This window comes from Lynx rufus, unplaced genomic scaffold, assembly GCF_022079265.1.
Source record: "Lynx rufus isolate CCGP_SWC_20201006 ecotype Redwood Valley unplaced genomic scaffold, mLynRuf1.p SCAF_7, whole genome shotgun sequence".
NCBI lineage: Eukaryota > Metazoa > Chordata > Mammalia > Carnivora > Felidae > Lynx > Lynx rufus.
The window spans coordinates 21,671,281-21,690,545 of NW_025814889.1; the positions used below are offsets into that span (position 1 = coordinate 21,671,281).

Below are 19,265 nucleotides of genomic sequence, written 5' to 3' on the forward strand. Positions count from 1 at the left end.
AAAAGAATGAAATCTTGCAATTTGCAATTACGTGGAGGGAACTGGAGGGTATTATGCTAAGCGAAATTAGAGAAAGACAAATATATGACTTCACTCATATGAGGAATTTAAGATACAAAGCAGATGAACATAGGGGAAGGAAGCAAAAATAATATAAAAACAGGGAGTGGGACAAAACATAAGAGACTCTTAAATACAGAGAAGAAACAGAGGGTTGCTGGAGGGGTTGCAGGAGGGGGAATGGTCTAAATGGGTAAGGAGCATTAAGGAATCTACTCCTGAAATCATTGTTGCACCATATGCTAACTAACTTGGATGTAAATTAAACGATAAACAAATTAAAAAAAAAGATTACTGGAATAAAAAAAGAAATCAGTTTTCACCACATCATCATGTAAAGGAGAAAAGCCATAATGATTCAGTAGATCCATGAAAAGCATTCAAACCCAGTCATTCATGATATTTTTTTAAATGCCTCTTATTAATTAAAAATAGAGGAAACACTCTTAATCTGATTTAAGCATATTGTGTCAGAATTTGGTTCAGCTATATCTTAGAACTCCAAATAACAGAAGCGTCAATGAGAAATTATTTCTCTTTCACTGGAAATTGATGTGGGCAATCAGTGGTGAAAATGACACAAGTCCCTCCCATTCTATCACTCCGCTGCATGCACTGCCTCAAAATCACGGTACAAACGTTAGCACCCATGTTCTAGGCGCAGAAATAAGGAAAAGAAGGAAAGGAAGGGAAGGAAAGTGGGAAGGAGGAAGGAAGGGAGGTAGGGAGAAGAGGTGGAGGAAGGAGTGAAGTAGCAGAAAATGAGTGCACATGAACTGTTCACTAAGGAAGGTTCCCCAAAGTTGCCGCATAATATTTCCACCTAATTCTACTGACCAGAAGTCAGTCATTCGGACGCGCCAAACTGCAAAGGAAATGAAGTTATAAAACCGTTCTGAAGGCATTAGGAAAGACAATAAATTAGCAAGTATGTAAGAAAATAACTTTCAAAAGTTATGAGTTGGGGTGTAAATTGGTACGATCTCCGTGTAGGGCAATTTGGCAATATCCTTCAAAGTGACTAATGGATACATCCTCTGACTCAGAAATTCCACTTTTAAATTTATGCCACAAATTTGCTGGCCTATGAGTATGTACAGAATTATTCATCGCAGTAGAAGATTTAAGATGACCAAAACATCCATTAATAGAGGGATAGTTAAATAAATGATGCACATTTTATGATATGATGTACTTTTGAAATAGGCAAGGAAACTATGTATCAATATGGAATGATTTTCAAGTTATATTGTTGAGTGAAAAAAAACAGAAACGAAGGACACAAGAGTATTTATAGTTGTATGCTATCCCGTGTGACAGTTTTATTGATTAGGGACCTTAATAACTCTTGATATCCGATGTGTATGAAATGTGCTGTTTCTTAACAATCAAGAAAGATCCAGAGGAAATATGATGGAATGCCAAGGTTCGACAAAGCTGTATGATGGGTAACCCAAGTTATTCATTGTAGTATTCGCCACATTTTTCTACACACCAAAAGTATTTTACAATTTTTAAAAGGTATCATAAATAGTCTATGGCCATAGCAGCCTGAACGCGCACGATCTCGTCTGATCTCGGAAGGTATCATAAATAGAAAATGTTCACAGATGTCAACAGAATTTCAAGGAGAGTAACAACACACTTCGCAAAACATATATGCGCGTGATGTAAATACAAGCAGCAGTGTATACAAATTATTTAAAAAAAATACAGCTCTCATCCAATTCAGCTTGTAAAAGATGCTAATATTTAGGGCGCCTGGGTGGCGCAGTCGGTTAAGCGTCCGACTTCAGCCAGGTCACGATCTCGCGGTCCGTGAGTTCGAGCCCCGCGTCAGGCTCTGGGCTGATGGCTCGGAGCCTGGAGCCTGTTTCCGATTCTGTGTCTGCCTCTCTCTCTGCCCCTCCCCCGTTCATGCTCTGTCTCTCTCTGTCCCAAAAAAATAAATAAACGTTGAAAAAAAAAATTAAAAAAAAAGATGCTAATATTTAGAATTTTTTAATCATTTCCATTCTGTGAAGGAAAGAGACATAAAGGTAAACAACACCTAAAATAATCTCAGAAGTTTCTAAATGAATCCAGATTTACCTGTACTAGCTTCTCTGTAGATGAACTCAACTCTTTCAATGGCAAAATTTCATTGGAATCTGTTTGAGTAGCATGGTCTGTGCTGAAAAAGCCAATCTTCAAATCATCGGAAATTTTAAGTCTGGAAAAAATAAACAGAGATTAAAAGTGCTTTATAGAATAGATATTTCCTTTAACATGTGTGTTATTACACATATTTTTGTGTAAATCATGTTATATATATTTTTAAAGTCTACCTAGTTTGAGAGAGAGAGAGAGAGAGAGCGAGCATGTGTGGGGCAGGGCAAAGAGACAGGGAGAGAAAGAATCTCAAGGAGGTTCCGCACTGTCAGCATAGAGCCTGATGGGGGCTCGAACCCACGAACCGTGAGATCATGACCTGAGCCAAAATCAAGATTTGGATGCTTAACCGACTGAGCCACCCAGGTGCCCTGAATCATACTATATTTTAAAGATTCAAAGGGACCTGTGGGGTGAGGAAAGTTCTGAATTAGCTGCTCATGATTTGGGGTTTTCACCAGGACTCTGGTGGATTATCAGATTCCCGGCACTGGGCATATTGCTCTACTGGTACTCATCTTAATTCCATTCTCTGAGTTATGATCAATTTGAGCCTCCTTTTAATATCCTATCTACTGTTTTACCTGTGCTACTGCTTAAACCCATTATAAATTATACACAGGCATACAAGTAAAAATACTTTGAGATAGGGGTTCTTGAAATGTGGCCTGAGGACCCCTGGAGTTCCAGGACACCCTTCCAGGGAGTCCACAAGGTCAAAATTATTTTCTTTTTTTTTTATTTTTTTATTTTTTAAATTTTTTTTTTCAACGTTTATTTATTTTTGGGACAGAGAGAGACAGAGCATGAACGGGGGAGGGGCAGAGAGAGAGGGAGACACAGAATCGGAAACAGGCTCCAGGCTCTGAGCCATCAGCCCAGAGCCTGACGCGGGGCTCGAACTCACGGACAGCGAGATCGTGGCCTGGCTGAAGTCGGACGCTTAACCGACTGCGCCACCCAGGCGCCCCAAAATTATTTTCATAATAGTATTAAGATTTTTTTTTTTTTTAAGAGAGAAAGAGTGCACAAGCAGGGGAGAGGGAGAGGGAGAGAGAATCTTGAGCAGGCTCCAGGCTCTGGCAGGACTGGATTCCACACGGGGCTGGATTCCATGACCAAGGATGGGATCATGACCTGAGCCGAAATCAAGCCAGATGCTCGACCAAATGAGCCACCCTGGCACCCCGATAGCATTAAAATTTTATTTTCCTTTTCCACCATCACGCTCTCCCAAGCGTTCAGTGGAGTCTTCCAGAAGCTACAGGTTATGTGAGCACAAGACATGAATGTAGAAGCAGATATGAGAATTCAGCTACCTCACGAAGCCGGGCACTGAAAAGGTTTGCAAAAATGTAAAGTAATGACACTATACTCATTAAAGTTCTTGTTTTCAAAAATAAAGTTCATTTCTCTTTAAACTGTGTTATTTACATTAACATAGAATTGGTTTACCATTATTTTCAATGAATTAATTTACGTATATTCTTTACTTCTCCTTGTAAAATTCTAATACGGTTACCATGAATAGGCATCAACTAAAGCTCTTTGAGGTCCCCAGGAACGATCACAGTTCCCGGAACCAAACAATTTGAGGATTCTTCTTTGGGATCATGACACCACCATACTGTATTTGATTTTCAGACTCCGTTTCTTGAGAAATCTGAGTAGGCAAGGAATTTAAGTATTTGTAAACTCTTCCTACCGACCTTGAATGATGGCTATCGTAAACAGTAAAAAGAAAGCCAATTTTCTGGATTCACTCCGTCAATGTGATCAAACTTACCACAACTACCAGCTTCTAAAATGTCAGCTCGGGGCGCCTGGGTGGCGCAGTCGGTTAAGCGTCCGACTTCAGCCAGGTCACGATCTCGCGGTCCGGGAGTTCGAGCCCCGCGTCAGGCTCTGGGCTGATGGCTCGGAGCCTGGAGCCTGTTTCCGATTCTGTGTCTCCCTCTCTCTCTGCCCCTCCCCCGTTCATGCTCTGTCTCTCTCTGTCCCAAAAATAAATAAACGTTGAAAAAAAAAAATTTTAAAATGTCAGCTCAACAAAGAAAGCCATGAAAGCCCAAGGAGAATCACCAGACTTTTCAGGGCAGGCCCCGAAGAAGACAGAGTGCTTCTATCTTCCGTTGTCTGCTGACCAGCTGACCCTGCTGGGAGCGCCCCCCTGCAACCCTTTCCCTCCTGATTTGCTGGCAGAGTCTCACATGTATCTCCCACAGAAATCAGGGCAGGGTGATCATATTCCCAGTGTCGAGGGTAACTCTTGTCTTGTTTCCATCACAGAGATCCCATTCTTCTGGGCAGATGTTTTAGGGGAGGGTGTGGAACTTGCTTCTGGCAAGAATGACCCGAGGAAAGATATGTTGGGGGCTTGTGGGAAAGCTTTTTACACTCCGACACCGACAGGGCACCAGGGGAGAGTTTTCCTCTGTGACCGAACACTGCCTTGCGTGGAAGCGATGCCAAGAAGTGCCACGGCCATCTGGTGACCACAAGTGGGGCCAGTCAGAGGGCAAAGCTCGTACATGAATGATGAGCTGTTAAAAAAAAACCAAGTAATTTTCACTGATGACTTTGTTTAGCCATCGAATCAACTAGCTCTAAAACCCGCCATACCTCTGGTCTTCCTGCATCATATAATAAACGCACCAATTGTTGAGAGTTTCTGTTAATCGCGGCTGAACGCTTCCTGGTATTCCAGCTATGTGATACGATGTAAATTACCTAACCTTTCTGGGCCTTAATTTCTTCTTATGAAAAAAAAAATAGTGCCTATTTCATACAGTTATTGTCAGGATTAGTGTGTTAATACCCAGAAGCACTTTGAATGATGCATGTCACATAGTAAGCCCTTAAGAAATGTTAACTGCTGGGGCTCCTGGGCGACTCAGTGGGTTAAGTATCCGACTTTGGCTGAGGTCATGATCTCACGGTTCGTGGGTTCGAGCCTCACACGGGGCTCTGTGTTGCTAGCTCGGAGCTTGCTTCAGATGCTGTGTCTCCCTCTCTCTCTGACCCTCCCCTGCTCACACTCTGTCTCTCTCTCAAAAATTAATAAATAAACATTAAAAAAAAGAAATGTTCACTGCTATTGGTGTTGTGGTGGCAATTGTTACTATCATTATTATGGTCTGAAGTATCATTTTTTCATCACATTTGGAAAAAACCATTGTAGTCTAGTAATATTCAACCAAGAAAGGCTAAATTTAAATTCATAAATTTTTAAGCACTTAAAATAATGATTTTCAACTACTCCCACTAAATTTTCAACTCATCTTTCGCACACTCATCAATATCAGACTGATGACAAATCTCATCAGTAGTGTTATCCAGATGGGGAGGGAGCACCAGTAATGTTGTATACCTCAGTTCCAACTAATATTTCCCGTGTTTTTCCACAGAAAATTGTATTTTAGATTTGGCCTAATTTCATTTTAGGAGTCTGTATCTTTTTCACACTAACACAGTACTATTGGAAGAGGCCATCTCCTTGGTCCCTGAGTGTCCCTGCACATTCTTTCTGTGTATGCCAAGAATGCAAAATCCTGACCACTCTTTCCGCAGGCCATTCCTCAGAGTTGAGTTTGCAGTGAGCAATCTTGAAGGATGAGGTAATGCCTTTCCTCTGCCAAGAAGCAGGCTGATACTGTTTACTATAAAGAGTAGCAAGCTCAGGGATCCCCTCCTTTAATGCAACACGCTGTGTATATAGGTATCTATGATGGGTCTTTAGTGTTACCCTCATGGCACTGCGGGGGCATGGCAAATCATCAGAAATAAGCATGAAAGTCTGGATAGTCCTTTTGCAATGATGATAAAGTCCTTTGTCTTTGACCCAGGAGTCTTGTGTCTTCTGCTGACAGCCATGAAACAAGCAAACTTGTTAGCTTATAAGTAGGGTAAGATCTCAAACACTGCAGAGTCCTTGACAGGTACCTGACCCATAAATCCTCTCAATAAATGCTTCTTGTATTGAATTTTTTATATTTATTTTATTTTTAAAAAGTTTTTTATTTAAGTAATCTCTACACCCAACATGGGGCTCAAACTCATGACCCTGAGATCAAGAGGTGCATGTTCTTCTGACTGAACCAGCCACACACCTCTGTATTGAATTTTTTTATGACTAAGATATAGCAATTAACTAAAGAGACCACCAATATTTAAAGCTTTGTCTACCTGACATCTACAACCATTTTGGAAAATAATTTGTGAAAACCACCAAGTTGTAATTATTATGTTAAAATTCAGTATATTTATGTGTATACTGTATATTTATGTATAAATTCAGTATATTATGTTAAAATTCAGTATACTACACTATAGAAATGGATGAATCTTATTATCTATGATAAGAATTTTTAAAATTTTTTTAATGTTTATTTTTGAGAGAGACACACAAGAGCATGAGCGGGGGAGGGGCAGAGAGAGAGGGAGACACAGAATCCCAAGCAGGCTCCAGGCTCCGAGCTGTCAGCACAGAGCCCGAAGGGGGGGGGCGGGGGGGGCTCGAAATCACGAACCATGAGAGCATGATCAGAGCCAAAGTCAGATACGTAACTTACTGAGCCACCCAGATGCCCCTGAAATCTTTTAAAACATGATATAAAAAAAAATCATTTTACTTTCAAGTAAGCATCCCATAAAATATAGATAATAAATGTTTCCTAAAATTACTACAAGGCTCCAAATTTCTCTCTTTTTAATCTATCATTCCCATTATCCCTAGAGGTATTTTACAAAAACCTTGGTTGTTTCACTATCCTGCTATAAAAGACTTCGACCGTCTTCCCTTGTCAAAGAGAATTAAATACAGTCTTCTTATTCTGACCTTCAAAATATGGGTGCAAACTACTTGTTTGAGCTTCACACATTTAACAAAGCATAACTGAGTACCTATTTTTTGCTAGACCCTGTTTTGGGCACCAAAGCTAACGGGAGTGGACAAGGTAAAGTCTTTGTTCTCATGAAACTTACATTGTAAAGGGAAAGACAACCAGTAAACAAGTGAACAAAAATATGCTATATATTCTGAGGCAGCGATTAACTCATCTCTCATTGCATATACACTATGTACCATGGTCACCTATTAAATGTTCTCAAAATACATCTGTACCTTGGTAGTACCCATAGCCTAAGATACAGTCTCCCCACAGTTTCACCTATTGAAACCGTATGTAGTCACTATCTTTTCCAACTTCCTTTTCCTTCCATTCCCTTCCCTCGCAAGAGTGGAGGAATCAACATCGTGGTCAATGACAAGAGTCAATTTCCCCATGAGAAAGGTTGGAAGCCATGCAGGGGAAAAGGCCAGTAGGCCCAGTAGCCAAGAATGTAGGGTAGTGTGAGAAACAGGAACAGCATCGCAGAGCCAGAATGATCAGGAGACTTGGGTACGTTAATGTAATGGATGTAAAAAAGAATGATGAAACTAGGGAACCAGCATTTGGCAACCCCCACAGAGGCGACTCATTAAGGTGGGAGTCATCAGTGACAGGTAAGGCTGGTCAGCGGAATTTTGATTAAGAGAATTTTTCTTAATCAAAATTTAAGAAATTGTTTCAAAAACTTAAAAATAGAACTACCTTATGTACTGGCAATCCCACTTCTGGGTATATATCCAAAGGAAATTAGGTCATTATCTCAGTATCTACACCCCACGTTCACTGAAACATTATTCAAAATAGCCCAGAGATGGAAACAACCTAAGTGCCGATTAATGGATAAGTGGATAAAGAAGATAGAATGTTTATATACGATGGAATATTATGCCACCATAAAAAAGGGTAACTCTGCCATTTGTGTGACAGCATAGATGAACACTGAGGCCATTATACTACGTAAAATAAGATAGACAGAGGAAGACAAATACTGTATGATCTCACTTATATGTGGAATCTAAAAGAGCCAAACTCACAGAAACAGAGAAAGGAATGGTGGCTGCAGAGGCTGAAGGGTGGGGAAATGGAGAGATGTTAGTCAAACTCCCAATTTTAAGAGAAAGAAGTTCTGGGGTGCCTGGGTGGCGCAGTCGGTTAAGCGTCCGACTTCAGCCAGGTCACGATCTCGCGGTCCGTGAGTTCGAGCCCCGCGTCGGGCCCTGGGCTGATGGCTCAGAGCCTGGAGCCTGTTTCCGATTCTGTGTCTCCCTCTCTCTCTGCCCCTCCCCCGTTCATGCTCTGTCTCTCTCTGTCCCAAAAATAAATAAACGTTGAAAAAAAAAATTTAAAAAAAAAAAAAGAGAAAGAAGTTCTGGGATCTAATGTACAGCATAGTGATTACAGTCAACAGTACTGTATTGTATATTTGAAAGTTGCTAAGAGAGTGAATATTAAATGTCCTCACACACACACACAAGTAATTACGTGAGGTGATGGATGTTTTAACTAGCTTTATTGCAGTAACCACTTTATAATATATACGTATACCAAATCATCACATTATACATCTTAAACGTACACCATGTCAAGTGTCAACTATATCTCAGTGAAGCAAGGGGGGGGGGGGAAGGAGATTTTGTAATACCCACTCACAAAATAAAATTTTTCTAATGCTTATTTATTTATTTAGAGAGAGCACGTACACATGGGGGAGGGCCAGAGAGCGAGGGAGAGAGAGAATCCCAAGCAGGCTGTGTTCTGTCCCAGTAGAGTCCAACACGGGGCTCAGTCTCACAAATTTTGAGATCATAACCTGAGCCGAAATCAAGAGCAGGACGCTTAACTGGCTGAGCCACCCAGGTGCCCCCCAAATAATAATTTATTACAAAGGGAAGAATGGTAAATTTATGATACAGAACCCTGGCAAACACCAACCCAACAAGGTCAAAGTTAAAGCCCCAATGGGGAAACAGACTGAATGACATTTGCCCACTGAAGTTGATGCCCTGGAAAGAGCACATCTCCATTTCTGGGGCATTCCTGCCAAGAATGCATAACCTGAGTCTGGTTACAAGAAAACATCAGATAGAGGTGGTCATCCTACAAAATCTGAAGTCAATACTTTTTAAAAGTGTCAAGGACATAAACGCCAGGGAGAGGCTAAGGAACTCTTCTACACTGAATGTGCCTGCAGGGCCAGGATAGCTGAACACAACACATACGTAGACAGGATCCTGAACAAAAAAGGAAAAAGTTATTGTTAGTACACCTGGCACAACTTGAAGGGGCCCGTTGTAGTGCTGGGCTAATGTCGGCTTCCTGATTTTGAGAGCTGTGTGCTAGTTATATAGGAGAATATCCATTTTAGGAAAATCGTACCGTAATACCTAGCAGTGGTGGGCACCAATTCTAGAGTTACTCTCAAAATGTTTGAAAAAGACTAACAATAATGAGTGTATGAGTTTTTATACGTGTGAATGTGTACAAAGGGAGGGGACAAGGAGGAGGAGGAAGCAGGGAGAGAGAGGAAAAACAAATATGGTAAAATGTTAAGAACTGAAGAATCTCAGTGAAGGGGATATGAAAGATCTTAGTTCTGTTCTGGTAACTTTTCTGTAGATTCAAAGTAATTTCAGACTAATCTTTTTTTTTAAGTAGGTTTCACGTCCAGTATGGAGCCCAACGGGGGCGAGGGGGTGGGGGTTTGAACTCATAACCGAGAGATCCAGACCTGAGCTGGGGCACTTGGGTGGCTCAGTCAGTTGAGCGTCCAACTCTTGGTTTCAGTTTAGGTCATGATCTCATGGTTTCGTGTTTTCTAGCCCTGCATCAGGCTCTGTGCTGGCAGCATGGAGCCTGCTTGGGATTCTCTCTGTCCCTTTCTCTCTGCTCCCCTCTAATTTGTGCTGTCTCTGTCTCTCTCAAAATAAATAAACTCATTAAAAAAGAGAGAGAGAGAGAGAGAGAGAGAGAGAGAGAGAGAGACATCAAGACCGGAGCTGAGATCAAGAGTCAGATGTTTAACAGACGGAGCCATCCAGGCTCCCCCAAAGTAAATCATTTTTTAAAAGTCATATGCATTCTTCAAGCAAGCTCAAATTTCACCACTTTCAACCAGGAAGAACTGTCAATATTTTAGGCCTTAATGAACCATGAAGTGTGACTTTGGAAGCGACATATACCACATTTGTATATGCTACTTCAACCCATTTCCCAAGTCACAGGTAAGGCTGCCAGTTTTATCTGATCCAGCAGATAAAATGGCTCTCATGAGTGCCTATGACAAACGGGGATGATCTGTGATCCTGTGGCAAGCACCACTAAGAAGATCACAGCAGAGACCTCTGGGATTTCAGAGCAAACCTTATGCCTTCTTGTACAGATGACTATTCTCCTTTTGAGAAACAGCCCTGGCTTGCTACTGAGCCTGGAAAAGACTGAATACGTCACCGTGAGTCAGCAGGCCTGAGTTTCCCATGACAAACTGGGTTTTATCTGACCCACCAAACCGTAAAATCGGGCATAGGCAGCTTCAGTCTCATAAGATGGAAGGGACATGTAAGAGACCAGGCTCAAGGAGAAGGGACGACATTTACAGGGAGCATGTGGCTCGCGCTGCATCGCCTCTTCCCCCTCCGTCCACGGCTACGGCCTCATGGGCACTTCCGTATGATCAGTTGATTGAGGAAGAAGAACTCAAGCCTGGTTAACAGAGGGTGCTGCCGTCAGAAGGGGGATACCTTTAGTCCCGCAGCCCTGCTCAGAGGTGACCGTGAAGGACAGCCATGAAGGAAAATCCTTCCACTGAATAGACTTTCATGCAGTACATTTGGTTGTTTGCTTTTTCTGGATGAGGGACAGCCAGGATCGCGTATCTGTATTGATTTATGTTCTGTTGTTCAAGTTTTAAGTGGATAATGGTCAGGAACTTGGTAGGAAGAAGACTGAGAAATTGGTGACAAGAAAGTCTGGGGAAGAGTTCTGTGGATGAACTTTTAAGAACAGGCCCAGGCTATAATGATACTTGTGCCCCTTGTGAATGCTCACAAAAGGGAATCTACCACAGAGAAAGTATTCAGTGATCGAGGAGGCAAAATGACATCCTTTGGGGATAGCAGCTGGTTAGTTTCTGCAACCAACCCAGCGTTCGCTCAATGGCCCTTGAACGAAATGGCTATGGTGGCAGGGACGGAGTTCAATGACATGGACTTCCCCTTACGGAGGATGGCCTGGCTGCTGCAAGCACTGAGGGCCTACTCAGCCAACAACACACACCAATCCTGAGTTCCTAACATGGCAGTGTTAACCAGGGGGGCGGGTACCAGCTTGATAACACTGAACCTCTTCCATCATCCTCCCTGGGATAGACATAGACGTATTCTGCACACGGATTTGCATTCCCTGGTCATAATGCATCTGCCAGAACCACCATCCATCACAGAAGGCCTCATCCACCATCGTGACACGGTGCACACAAGCACTTCTATCAGAACGTACTAGTTTCACAGCAGAAGTGGAGCCATGGGCTCATGCCCATGGAAATGACGGGTCTGATCACATATCCCATCACCCAGTAGTGGCTGGCCTAATGGAAGGGTAAAATAGCTTACTGCAGATTCCGTTACGGCATCTGAGAGACAAACCCATGCGAGGATGTGTTTCTGTCTTACAGGATACAGTATATGCTTTGAATCAGCATGTGGTGCTCTCATTCACACAGCCACGGGTCCAGGAACCGAGAGATGGAAGTAAAGTGGCTCCTCTCACTAGGATACCTCGTAACCCACTCCTTAAAGTACTGCTTCCTGTCCCAGCAACTTGATGATCTGCTGGCTTGGATGTCTTCGTTTTCAGGGGGTGATTACTTCCACCCAGAAACACGACAATAATTCCAGTGGGTTAGATGAGATTTAATTGAACGGTTACCTGGCCACTTCCCTATCCTTTTGCCCTTGAACCAAATTGGAGAGAATGGCGTCTGGCTGAAATGGTTGATTCTGATTACAAAGGGGTTAAGGGGGTTGTTGGTACACAATGGAGTCAGGGAAGGCTACGTTTGGAACCCAGGGGATTCTCTGGGGTGCTTTTTAGCATTTCCATGCTGAAGGGGAGCAGAACTTGCCACCCCAAAGCATGCCTCTTTGGTATAAGGATTATCTTGAGCGAGTTATTTTTGAGGACCAGCAGGGACAGAAGCTCTGAAAACAGAGCACAAATTGCCCTTTTGTAAGGGACATGTACATTTATGAGGGTTATCTCCATTTGTAAAGGTGTCTCCCAAGCTGTACCAGCAAGAGAAGGAAGACTAAATCTCTAGAAATTTAACAAGGCAAGGACTTAAATCTGCATAACAGCCATACCCTCCTTTACTGTGCTTTGCTTGGTAACCTCCCACAACTGGCTCCCTCTTCACCCTCCAACATCTTCTTTTGTCGTTAGGTGGAGATGGTATTTAAAGTGGTAGCTTGGGCCATTTGGGGGGTTACTAAATTTGCTGGGGTCCGTGCATACAGGAGGTATACATGTTATTAAACTTCTCTTTGTTTTTCTACGAGTAATCTGTCTTTTCCTACAGGGGTCTCAGCCAAGAACCTGCCTAGAAGGGTAGAGGGAAAGTTATTTATTTATTTTTTTAAGATTTTAAATAATCTCTACATCCAACATGGGGCTCAAACTCACAAACCTGAGATCAAGAGTCACAGACTCCACTGATTGAGCCAGCCAGGCACCCTGGGAAAGTTATTTTTTCAGAACTCAGGACCTTCAGGAATGAACATGTGGATCTCCCAGCTGGGTAAAGAACCTCAGCCTGCCTACATCTTCCCCCAAGTCTCTTGGCCACTCACCACCACTCTGACAAGTTTCTCTGCCACCAGCCATGCTCTCTCCCAAGAGGTCTGAACATCCGCTTTGGACCGGGATGGGGTGGAAGTGAGGGTCCTCTAAATTCTTAGTTCCTTTCTTTTTTACTCTCCCTCTGCCCTTGGGTTCACAGCTCCAGTCTTCGATCGCTGTGAGGATACTGCTTAAAGTCTTCTTTTGCCAACGTTACTGCCTTTTTTGCGGGAAATAAGCCCCATCAAAGGAGGGACATGGAGACTCAGGCACAGTGAGGCGAGGCTTTAGTCAACATTCTTGCAAGAGCGGGTGTCTGACAGACAGGCAGTTACAGCAGGCAATTTATCTCCTAGCGTGCAAGTTCCTCCCCTGACTCCCCATTGGCTGAGTACTACAGACGTTACAGCCTTACCCAGCACCCCCCGCCCCACGCCCATGTAAGCCCCAAAGTACATTCCTTGAGGAGCCACAGAGACTTCAGTTCTTTGGTGCACGCTCATTGCAAAGCCCACGAAAATAAGCCTGCAAGATGGAGAGGGAAGAAGAACTGGGAGGTGAAGTGTCTAGGGGTTTGGGACTCCATTTGGGGGTGGGGGGTTCGTACATCTTTCCAATAGGTTGTAAACCTATTGTTAACTAGACAGCACGGCTTTTATTTGGTGTTTCGGAAAACGAATCCTCTCACTTACTTCTCGTACTTTTACTAGTTAAAATACTTAAAATTTAATAAGGAATGGGAAATATTCTCCCATTCAAATACTGGCAAGGTTTCTCCCTCTTGTCTAGATCCCGAGTCCTACAGTGATATAATAAATACGAACAACGACTTAACTTGTTTATATTCTACAATGCTGCATGTTTCACAGACCTCAATGCTTCATCCTCCAGTCTAGAAATGCAATCTTTTATCCTCCCTGGTGCCAAGTAGCTCTTTTTTATTATTCAACTTCATTTTTCATTAAGCTTGAACATGTATCTTCTTTCTTTTCCATTTTAAGCAAAAAATCTTTTGTGGACAGTAGGTTTATGGAATGTGGGTAGTTATTATGCATATATAATGTTACATGTCAATTACATGCCAATAACGCTGGTAAAAATAAGTTAAAAGTATTTTTAAAACACCTCCAATACATATATTTTCAGGATATGATTTACATACTTGGCATAACGTTTTCAGTTATTCCTTCTGGTGCCATAATGTTATAATACTACAATACGATGCTTTAAAATCAAGTCCAAAAATTCTATAGATACCTCCTACAGAGCATCTAAAAATTATATTAAGCACTATGTATTGAGTGCTTAACTGGTCCCGTGTGGTTGTTAAGATACATGCATTAACACGCACATTTTCCCTTCAGGTTATCCTCCCAATAATTTCATAAGAGAGATACTGACTTTCTTGTTTTGAAGATGTAGAAACCAGGATTTGAAGAGAGGAAATAACTCCTCTAGAATCATAAGCCTGAAGTGACAGATTCCAGTTCTCCATCCCTAGTGAGAACAGGCTCACGGCTCCAAGGTCTCTCGAGTCTTAAATTTTTGTATAATCGACTCAGAAAGATCTGGCTCATTCAAGATCTAAGTGAAACATGACGGTTCATTCTTCAGTTTCCCGTCACATTCCAAATGTCTCTAATTTTAAATGGCAGCCCCCGTGCCTAGAATGGAAACCCACATCACAACAAATTAGCTAAGTGGTTCCTACACAGTCCTTATTTATAGTCTCAGCAATTCAACTTCTGAATAATGGCTTGGTTGTTGTGCATAAAATACAATCTTGGAAAGATGACGATTGTGTTTTTTTTAATAAACTAGATACAAAATTAACATGTAAATTTATTATAGAAAACAGACCCATGAATATTTATTAATAGAATGCAATGATACTTCTCACTGAATCCCAGAATAGACTACCCTAACAAATGCTCATTAATGAATTAGTCGAAGAAGATGGCATTCGGCATGCTAAACTTTCACCGTGGCGTACTGTTCAATTTGAAATAAGAAAAACATTGCTTCCCTCTTCCTTTCCTCCAAGAATACACAACTATGATGTACCCCAGGCTCAAAGAGACTTCTCTTTGTTGTGCCCACTTCCTAGGTGATCTCACCAAGTCCTCCAGCCTCTCTGTCTCTGTGCTAATTACTCCCAAATTGATGTAGTCAGCCTGGACCTCTCTTCTGGACATCAGACTTGAAGAGAAGCAGAATATGGTACCTCAAAGTATGCCTCTTTGGCATGAGGATTATTGTGAGTCAATTATTCTGAGAACTGCAGACACAAGAGAAGCTCTGAAAACAAAGCAGAAGTTATCCTTCTGTAAATTTACATTTATAAAGAATATATCATATTCTTTATGTATATTTATATTACATAATATATTTTATAAATTTACATTTACAAATATTGCCATTTGGAAGTGTCTTCCTCTCCAGACCAGGAAGAAAAGGATGAGTAAATCACAGGAGAAGCTTACCAATAAGAAGGCACCAATTTAAATCTGCATAACAGCCATGCTTTTGTTTACTGTGCTTTTCCTGACAATCTCCCATAACTCACTCTTCCCCTCTACCCAACCTCCATCTTTTGTGTTTAGGTGATGGTATTTAAGGTGCTGGCTGGGCCATTTCGAGGAGTTACTCAGTGTTCCTGGGTATCTCTCGTGTTTGTATACAAGAGGCATACACCCTATTAAACTTCTGTTTGTTTGTTTTTTCCTGTTAATCTATCTTTTATTATGGGGTTGGTCTCATGTGAGAACACAGAAAGGTAAGGGCAAAATGATTTTCCCCCCATACCACCTAACTGGTCTACCCGTTTCTGCCCTTATCTTCATTATAATCTATTATCAAAACAGCAGCCAGAGTAATCCAGTTGAAAGATTAATCATATGAAATTGTTCCTCTGTTCCAATCCCCACCCCACCCCCACCCCGCAATGGCTTCCCATCTTTGACAGTGTGATTTATAATAAGAAATATATATTTTGGTCTTCATCCAAGGTTCCGGCCTCAAAGCTCCCAAGACCCTTGGAATTTCTTAAAGGACAAGGGCAATAGGATCATCTTCTGTTATATTTGGTCTTTTGTCCTCAGTTCCTGAAATAGCCTCGATGTGGAAAAAGGTCAACTGTGTGTCTTTTGTGATTCATAACAAACTCCTTTGAACCACACCTTAGTTGATGTTCCTAAGGGGACTTGTGAAAAGCCCCTAAGGATGGAGGCTGGTTGCAAGGGAAACCAACCACAATTAGAGGGTGGAACCTGTCAGTCCCATGACCAGACCTCCCTCTGAAGGGGCTGGAGGTAGACCCAATCACCAAAAGCCAATGATTTCAATCAATTGGGCCTCTGTAATGAAGCCTCCATAAAAATCTCTGAACTACAAGGCTCAGCGAGCTTCTGGGTTGATGAACAAAAACACAGCCAGGTGCCAGGAGGGTGGCACACTCCAAACTCCATGGGGAGAGCAGTTTCTGTGCTCTGGCCCCTTCAAGACCTCACCCTATGTGTCTCTTTATCTGGTCATGTATGTATTTGTCTCCTTTACTACCCTGAGTTCTAGGAGTGGCTCTAGCAAATTAATTGAACCCACAGAGGGAGTTAGGGGAACCGCTCACTTAAGGCTGAATGGTCAGAAGCACAGGTAACAACCTGGATTTGCAACTGGCACCTGAAGTGGGGTGGGGGAGAGCAGGCTGGTGGGACTGAGCCCTTAACCTGTGGTGTCTGAGGCCGTCTCTAGGTAGCAGTGTCAGCACTGAGTTAAACTGTAGGACACTCAGTCAGTGCTGACATTTGGAGAATTGCTTGGCGGTGCTGAAAAAGCACATCTGATACCTTACTGAAAGTCAAAGCTGAGGTCCCACACCTGGCACTGTCCCCCTTAGGTCTGACCTCCTCTCCACTGCGCTCCCCTCTCTCTGCTGCAGGCACACAGGGGTCCTGGCTGGGCCCCAGACACCCAGCCCCACCCCTTCCAGCTTCCTGTGCTTTGCCCGGAACACTTTGTCCCCTGAGAGATCAGAATGGTTCCCCCCACCCCCAGCCTGCATTTCTTCACTCCAGTGTCATCTCTGAGAAGCTTTCCTTGACCACAGTGTTGATGAGGGAGTGTGGGGCAAGCTGGGGGCAAAGTACAGGCTCACAGCACCCCCCCCCCCCCCGAGGTGGGACATGTATGATATTCCTTGGACACTCCAAGCTACCCCAAAACAGGAAAGGACAAAAAAAAAAACCAAAAAAAACCCACAAATGGCTAAACTGTTTACTAGAAAAGGGCAATCAAGGCGATCCCATCAACAGCCTAAAAGTCCAGGAACTCCCGAGAGTCTTAATGTTAATGCTTTGCTAGAGGGAAAACCCACCTTAGCTTGACAACAGCTAGGCCTCCAGTAAGTCTTTAGCATGTGAAATTCTCTTCAGAAACTCCCTCTAGACTTTATCTCCCCCCCCCCAACCAAATGGTCACCCCCCCCCCCCCACACCTGCAGCGCAGCTCATCCTGCCCACGGGTCCTGTCCCTGCGCTTCGATAAAATCACTTTTTTGCACCAAAGACATCTTCCAAAATTCTTTCTTGGTTGTTGGCTCCGGACCCTACGAACCAAGCCCCCATCACCCTAAAACTTCATCAGTGTCTAAAATTACCATCCGCTTCCCCACTCCATACACTAGCTCCTCTGCTCCCTCCCTGCTATTCCGTCCTCAGCGTTTACAGGCTAACTTATTTATCCTCTAGTTTGCTGGCTCATCATCTGTTTCCTGACTAGAAGGGCGGGGCTTCACAGGAGGCGGAGGCTGCTGCTTGCCCGGTGCCAACCTGTGCCCTAAACCCAGGATGGCAGACAGCACTCCAGCCTCTTCTACCAGAGCACCAACCCGGTCCCCCTGGCACTCGGGGTGAAGAGGAATTCACGTGGGCATCAGCGGCTCCTTTGTTTGGGCCCCAAGCATGCCCTGGGCCCTGGTACGTCACCTTGTCCGCTGAGCGGGGCCGGTGTGTTTTGTGGGAGAGCCACACGCCACGCAATGCCCAGGCAGGAAGTCATTCCTAGCAGTAAACAAGCCGAACAGGTTAGACACTGTGCCCATGGTGCTTATTACGTGCCACCGGCAATATGTGACTTTCACAACCACCAAAAAAACCCGATTTAACACGCACCCACTTAAGCAGCACTGGCTCACTGGGTCAGTCCCCACCATCGGGCGAGTACGGCGCTCGTCCTTTCTTCTCACTCCGGAGCCTCAGTGTGTGGGACTTGCCTCTAAGCCAGCCCACCTGGCACCGTGAGACCCCTGACTTGGAGAATTTTAAGTGCTTGCACACGGTAGCTAACCTAGTGCCGGCCACCTACTGATTTCAGAAAGAAAAATACATTTTTCCAGATACATCAGCTCTACGTTATCCAAACAAAATGTGGCGGGGGGGGGGGGGGGGGCAAAGGGTCACAGGAGGGAGGAGACGTAAAGAAAGCAGCAAGAAATAACTAGAATATTGGCAAACACCTACAGGGTACTATGTATATATATGTATGGCACACTTCTAAACACGTTACCCACATGCACCCATTTCATGTTCGCTGTGGGCTATGAAGTAGGCGCTGCTCGGCACCACCCGGCTGCTTTCCCAGCAGGTGACTGAGACAGAGTTTTTAAGTGACTCGCCCAACTCAGGGGCCCTGCAGTGGGTCTCAGGATTTGAACTCAGGCCCCCTGGCTCCAGAACCCGTGCTCTCAGTTTACGTGAATACACTGAAGAAATCAGACCAGCAGGGCCGTGGCCCGGGGCGCGGGCGCGGAGGCGCGGGAAAGGGGCGCGCGGACGAGGGGTGGCGCTGCGGCTCGCGCGGGTCACCTGGGGCTGAACCGGCATTGCTCAATAGTCGACTCGAGGCTCTCGAGGATCTTCCAGCACTCCTCGGTCTCGGGCGTGTCGCCCTTGCCCGCCATCGGAGCCCGCGGCTCAGCCGGCCGCCTCCCGCGAAGCTGGGGGCTCGGGGGAGTCGGAGTCCAGAACCCCGCGTCCGTTGCCATGGCGACCCCTGGGGGCGGGCGGAGCGCGGGAACGGGCGGCGCCTGCGCGGAGGGGCCCGGGCGGCTGGCACCGCGCGTCTGACTCTGGGCTTCCCGACCCGGCGCCCTGTGCCCCGGGCGCCCACGGCCAGGCCGCCGAAGTGTCCCCGGGAAAGCTGGACCCGTCTAGCCGCCCCTGCAGCATCCCACCACGCCCCTCCTCTCCTTGCCGCCCCTTCTCCCGAGCGCCTTTCTTTTCACACGAACACCCCTCCCCACGCGACGTTCGAACGAAAATCAGCGACCGTCGCCTC

The 19,265-nt window shown here is 44.3% G+C and overlaps 1 protein-coding gene across 1 annotated transcript in view; it reads right to left on the reverse strand.

The window, feature by feature from the left end:
- CUNH10orf67 (chromosome unknown C10orf67 homolog) overlaps positions 1-18,972 on the reverse strand; it is a 162,079-nt gene extending 143,107 nt beyond the window's left edge. Inside the window, exons 1-2 of the mRNA XM_047066303.1 lie at positions 18,794-18,972; positions 2,152-2,272 (exon numbers count right to left, since the gene is read on the reverse strand). Of these exons, the coding sequence (XP_046922259.1) occupies positions 2,152-2,272; positions 18,794-18,972 (300 nt within the window). The remainder of the gene's footprint in view (positions 1-2,151; positions 2,273-18,793) is intronic.
- Between the last annotated feature and the right edge of the window lie 293 nt (positions 18,973-19,265).